The 6,000-nt window shown below is 41.5% G+C and overlaps 1 protein-coding gene across 2 annotated transcripts in view; it reads right to left on the bottom strand.

Annotated features, from left to right (window-relative positions):
• Window positions 1–826: 826 nt before the first annotated feature.
• The window catches only part of PIK3AP1 (phosphoinositide-3-kinase adaptor protein 1), a 33,197-nt gene continuing 28,023 nt past the window's right edge, over window positions 827–6,000 (bottom strand). For both annotated transcript variants that reach the window (XM_077183147.1, XM_054636952.2), the window contains 6 exons: window positions 5,548–5,753; window positions 3,904–3,976; window positions 3,417–3,572; window positions 1,606–1,676; window positions 1,314–1,423; window positions 827–921 (listed from right to left, as the gene is read on the bottom strand). In XM_077183147.1, coding sequence (XP_077039262.1) covers window positions 867–921; window positions 1,314–1,423; window positions 1,606–1,676; window positions 3,417–3,572; window positions 3,904–3,976; window positions 5,548–5,753 — 671 coding nt within the window. In that variant the 3' untranslated portion in view covers window positions 827–866. The remainder of the gene's footprint in view (window positions 922–1,313; window positions 1,424–1,605; window positions 1,677–3,416; window positions 3,573–3,903; window positions 3,977–5,547; window positions 5,754–6,000) is intronic.

The following is a 6,000-nucleotide window of genomic DNA, read 5'->3' as shown; positions in this document are numbered from 1 at the left end:
GTACGAAGTGGAATTCATATTGCTGCATAATGACCACATGTGAAAGACACAGAACACAGCACTACCACCAACACCGACACAGCACAGCACTCTAATTTTTGAGCTCAGTCATGTGATTTTTTAACACCATATCTGCACCCTGCATGAAAAAAGCTTAAGTTCAGTTGGTTTGTGATACAGAAGATCCCTTACCAGCTGTCTTGGGAATTTTCATGGTAAATACAGCACACACAACACCTTGTCTGTCCTCTTCAGGAAGTGAAGACGAAAAGGAAAGGCATTTTCAAGGCTGTGTGCAAAATACATTCTTGAAGACAATTTCTCACCCCCCCATGGTTTAATGATTGCTAAAGGGGAATGCTACACCTTCTGAAAGGTCAGTATAATTGTATCCAAAACGTTATGCCAAGCAGTAGTACATTCACCTGCTCCTGCTGTAATGAGCATTTTTCAAACATCTTATTTTCTTTACTTTTTAAGCATGTTTTCCAGTCAAGCCCTGATAGACTATATTGAGAAGTTTGGTAACAATGCTTATCAGGATTTAGTTCCTAAAAGCCAATGTGCTTTCTTGATCAGATGGGATCTTCATGTTGATGCAGGGCTCCCAAGACACACATCAATGTTCTTCCTAATGATGATACCTTTTCTTGAAGCCCCAAAATTCTTCCAACTAAAAAAAAAAGTTATAAAACGCTAAAAGGTCCCAGTGAAAATCATGGGAAAAGTCACCAGAGCTTCAGGGAAGGCGAAGGGGATGAAATCATTTGGGTCCCACTTATAAATAATTTAACGCAGCCCAAAAAAATCTGTACAAACACATGTATAAACAAAAAAAATCTCATATTCCACGGATGTTGAGAGATTCAGCGACCTCTTGGGGGCACAGGTGGAGGATAAAAGCCTTCACAGCTTACAGGCCTATAAAAAGACAGATAATGAAAATGTATGAAAAAGTAGTAGAAAATAGAGTTCTGGAACAACACATTGCATGCAATAAAATCATATGTAAGCATAGTGAACAATCAGTAGTCATACAAGAAACAAAACAGGCTGATTGAGCAACAGAGCAGATGCCAAACTGCCAGAGCATTGTTCCTATCCAAGCCATTTCTTCTGTTCTTCGGCTGCAGTAATTCTACCATTACTGGAAAGAGATGCTATAATGGTTGGTCGGAGTAAAACTTTGAGAGTTTGGTAGCTTTCTCAAAAACATACTCACTTTCTGCCTTTGCTAACTGCCTTGCTTTCTGTCCAAGGCTTCCATAAGGATTAACTGAAAGCACACATTTTGAGCTGCATTTTATTTTTACCTGCTTGCACCTCGAGGAGGCACTCTGGGAGGCCTTTCTGGGAAAGGAAGCCTCTCTACTTGGTGAAGAACTGGGCTGCGGCTCCTTGCTGTTTCTGGGACTTCACTGTCCTACAAAATGAACAGAAGTGTTTACAGAACAGCAGGATCTGGTTCTTGGTATCCTCACAAAGGTGGCTACATTTTGGCATTTCTCTAAATGCAATGCCAGCTCTGAGCTCTTTTTTCAGCATGAAAACAAAGGCATGTACTTAAGGACAGCACGGCAGTACATAGCAGAGGTGAGAGCTTACCTCAGTGTCCCCTTCCATCCCACTGCTGACACTCAGTATACTCCGAGTGCTGGAGCGGTTACTTGCACTACCTGGAGGAAGCAAGAGAAAAAACTGATTAATAAACCCTGGGCATTTAACTGCAAATTCCTAACTCAAGGCTCTTTCTAACCCCATGTTTAATTCTTGCAAATTTAATTAATGCTTGTTTAGATTAATTTATTTTCACTGTTTTTTTCATGTATTTGGGAACCAAACAACAGCATTTCACACAACACAAACCACAGGACCAAGCAATTCAATTACGCTTTCTTTTTAGAAGATTTCTGCCTTATCTTTCTTTATCCAGTCTTCTGGTCAAGTACTCACAACCACAATCTATTCTTTATATCTATCATATCATATAATATGAAAAGATCTAATGCTAATATCTGGAAGTCAGGCAAATATTTTCACAAGGGTTACACACCCAACACTTATGTACATTTAAATTATCAGTCCCCATATCTTTAACAACTGCATGAAGATAGATGGCTCTCAGCACTGTCACATATTCATTCCTGGAGTGACTCCTTAAGAAGTTATTGTTCCAAATAAATGACTGTTTACTACCCCCTCTTACAACAATCCTCCATCACCACAGAAATGTTTCCAGGTCTATTTCCAAGCTAAAAACAAGTTTGTTCAAACAACCTTCAGCACCCATCTATGCAAACCCATTAAACTGTCATGGACTCAGAGTAGGGATTGTTTTTTCAATCAGTCATGCCAATTTCAAAGGTGACAGCAACTCACAAACATACCCTATGCTGCTATGGCTGGTTTCAGTACTAAATAGATAACATTCTATAGGGCTGTGAAATATGGGGATACTACTATTCAGAAACCTGTATACTGAAATGGTGGCGGAGAGGTTTTCTCCTAAGATGCAGTCCCTCCCTGCTAGCTTTGGTAAGTCTCATCAGCTGGTACAAACAGCAGCACTTTAGAGTGCTAAATCCTGTGCTAGGGTCCATTCTCAGCATCACCCCGTGAGAAAGAGCACCAGGCTGCATACAGCGAGCTCTGCAGACTTGTTAATGCTTCTCTCACACGTGCTTGTAGGTAAGTTACTGGCTCAGCCAGCTGCCTCTGGCACCTATTCTGGATGAATGCCAGCTGCACCTTGCCAAGAGTCACAAAGGTGGTAACCTAACAGGAAGTCAGGTTTCCTTTCAAAGGACCCAACTGATCCTAAATGATTTCTGCAAGAATTGCTCAGTCTGCAGTAAGAGTAAGAATGCAGGGATTTAATTTGTACAAATGAAATGCAATGAAAAGCAAAGGTAATAAAAATGTGCAGACTGCCCAACTACTCAAGAGGTCCCACAGTTACCAATGAACAATGTTGTCCTTTATGTAAAACAATTGAAGAAACAATGTGCAGAGACTGGCTTCCAGCCCTTCAGGCCAGAAGAGCACACAGCCTGCTGGCAGTCACAGCATGGGAGCATCCTTTCCAATAAGGCAGCAGCTGCCATCTACTTTTAAGAACTGAAAACAGGTGGCATGCCTTCCCTGAGAAGGGCTCAAGAGAATCTTTTGCTCAGCTTCAGGTTCTCCTCCTGCAGAGATGCAGACAAAAGATGCCCAAACCACTTGATGCACACCTGGAATTGCTTTTACAGTTTTGAGAACAGCTGGCCTGAGGCATGCAAGGTTTGGGGTGGCATTGTCACTGCTGGGATTCAGGAACAGAAGTCCTGTCCCCTGGGTTGACCCCAGGGTAAGGCTTGGAAAGTGTGTTCCATCCAGCTCTCCTGTAGGGACGGTGATGCTCATAGGTTGCTTACTTGTCGTGCTGGATGTGCTTTCTGTTTTCCAGTCTCCTCGTTTTAACTCCCTTTTTGGTGGAAAAAGGTTTTTCCTGGGAGTGTATTCATATATTCCACATTCTGGTTTCCCCAAAGTATTACGAGAATGTCGAATGGGTACTGTAATTTCCAAATCTGGAAGGGAAAATGAACAGCTCAGAAAGGTCTATGCAATTATAGCCTCCAAGAGACAGTTTTGCACTGAAGGACAGAGTTAAACACAATTGCATAAGGACAATCAAAACTGTGTATGAGTGAATCAAGATGCACTCCACAGATGGGGACATCCTTTTCTTGGCTGTGAAAGTGAGCAAAGCAGTTTCCTTAAGTTTTTGACAACTGGCACATGGATGTGCGTATTAAAATATCACAGAACCCCAATACACATGGACACACCTGCCTGAAGAGCTTTTTAATATGGTTAGCTGCTTCATTACCAGACAATATCAGAATCAAAGACTGTTACCTGCACTTTTGTCCTTTTTTTGCTTCTCCATTTGCCTTCTGGTTATGCTGTCTCGTAGACGTTTCAGATTTTCCTAAAAACATCACAAGATATTCTTTTCAGGGCTTTGGATAAAGAAAGATGAGCAGCTTTCTGACAAAACCAGTATTATATTTTTGCTAACTTTGCTAAAGTTTATAAATAAAATCACTATATTTTATCTAAACTTGTTTTGCAGTCAAGCTGTAACAAAGCTTGCTAGACCTGGCTGAAGTCCAAACCATGTCAACAGATTTTATTCTATTCCTTTCAGAAACCCATGTGTGCCTTTCAGAAGCCAAGTTTTTTTTCTGATGTTCATTATGTATGTTAAGGTCAAGTTCACATATGGGCAGTTGCATATAAGCAGCAAATTAGGTTTAGAACTCTGTATTTTCTGTTTGCACTGTGACACTGGCACAGAAACATAACCCACAACCAAGTAACTGCACTGTTCTTTCTGTTCCAATGAACAGATTATTCTGACTGCAGGGACAGAAAGGGCTGCCATGCATCCCACAGTGTAAGGTACAACTCAGAATTCAGGATATCCCCAGTGAAGAAATGTAGCTGGGAGCAAAGACTTTTCACCATTGTGTGGCAGCATATTACACCTCACAGTACAAAAAGGTAATGAGAAAAAAGACAACTTTTTTCAGCAGGGAAATATGTACAGATCTGAGAGGAGGAAACCCCTGAAAAGCAGAGGAAAGAACTGCTGTACCATGAAGCAAAATTCAGAGCAGAGACTTTGAAAGCTGCTCATGGTATGGGGCACAGAGTATGCCCCTTCATCTCTTCAACATCAATTTACTTAAGTAGCACTGTGTTCTTCTCTGGTAGAAGAAGGGACTCCTCTGACTCTTTCTGGGTAGAGAGGACCTTTCCAAGTGAGAATCAGGAGGAGAAAAGCTTTGCATTTGCTGACAACTTCCAAAACAATGTCACTCACTGGAGACTAGACTGCCACAGCATGAACAAAAGGCTCCAAAAGAAGCAGGCACTGGTTTGAAAGAGTGAGCCAAACTCTAACTTGAGAATGACAATTTTCCACTATAACTGATAGTTCCACCAGTCGTTATGTCACTGCTGCCAACTGACTCCCTCTTTCTGTTAAGGCACCCAAGCACTCTGCTTTTACTAATGACTATTGCTAGACCTTGTCCAGCTGCAAAGAACAGTCCTGTAGCCCCCAACAAACAGCTGGAGAAATCAGATCATCTACCAGCTAGGGCTTTACAGCCAATACATCATCTGGGACACAGAGTCTTCACTGATCTCAAATGGATGAGAGCCAACAAGTTAAATGTTCATCACAGAAGTCCCCTGCCAGCAGGTAGGTGCTAGGTGACCTCTAGAAAGGTGATTTAGCCAACTGGATTTGATCCAATTCCTTGTATATACAGATCTTCAAAAACTGATGCTATTACTGCAAGACAAACAGATCTGTAAAACTGCTTACTGGGAACAGCCTTCCCATGGCAGGAGAGAACTCTGCTAACTGAGGGGCTATGTTAGCAGTCTTCCTGTTCCAACCAGGAAAAAAGTGTACCCATGCTGAGAAGGTACATTTTGTGATATATAGAGAGACAGCTGTATTTCTTAAACAGTAGCATAAGTCTGTACCTGCTGGAACCGGAATGATTCTGATCTCTTTTTCTGGTTCAGTTGCCACTCCTTAAAGTGAAGTACAGCTTCATCCACAGTGAGGATGCCCATTTTCACTTGCTCCTGTAATGTAATCAGCTGCCGCTGACCTGGGGTTTTCATTCCAGCAAATGGATCATATATACTTGATTGAGACAGGTCCCTTACAGGCCTGACTATTGTCTCTGAGGAGAGAACACCAGCAAAAATATTATTAAACTTGTGGATCTACCTTCCTCACTGAATACAAAGAGATCAAGTACCCTTGATCTAGCAGACATAAAAAAAAAAAGAAAAAGAAAAAAGGGGGGGAAAAGTATTACAGACTATTTCCTAAGAAGTGTTTTCTTCTTAGGCCATCCTACTATTTATCATGTCTAAAAGCCCAGCTGAGAGGTAACCTCGTACACAAATATATTCCAGGGATAAGCT

The sequence above is a fragment of the Agelaius phoeniceus genome, chromosome 9 (assembly GCF_051311805.1).
Source record: "Agelaius phoeniceus isolate bAgePho1 chromosome 9, bAgePho1.hap1, whole genome shotgun sequence".
NCBI lineage: Eukaryota > Metazoa > Chordata > Aves > Passeriformes > Icteridae > Agelaius > Agelaius phoeniceus.
This window is presented reverse-complemented; position numbering and strand designations above follow the sequence as displayed.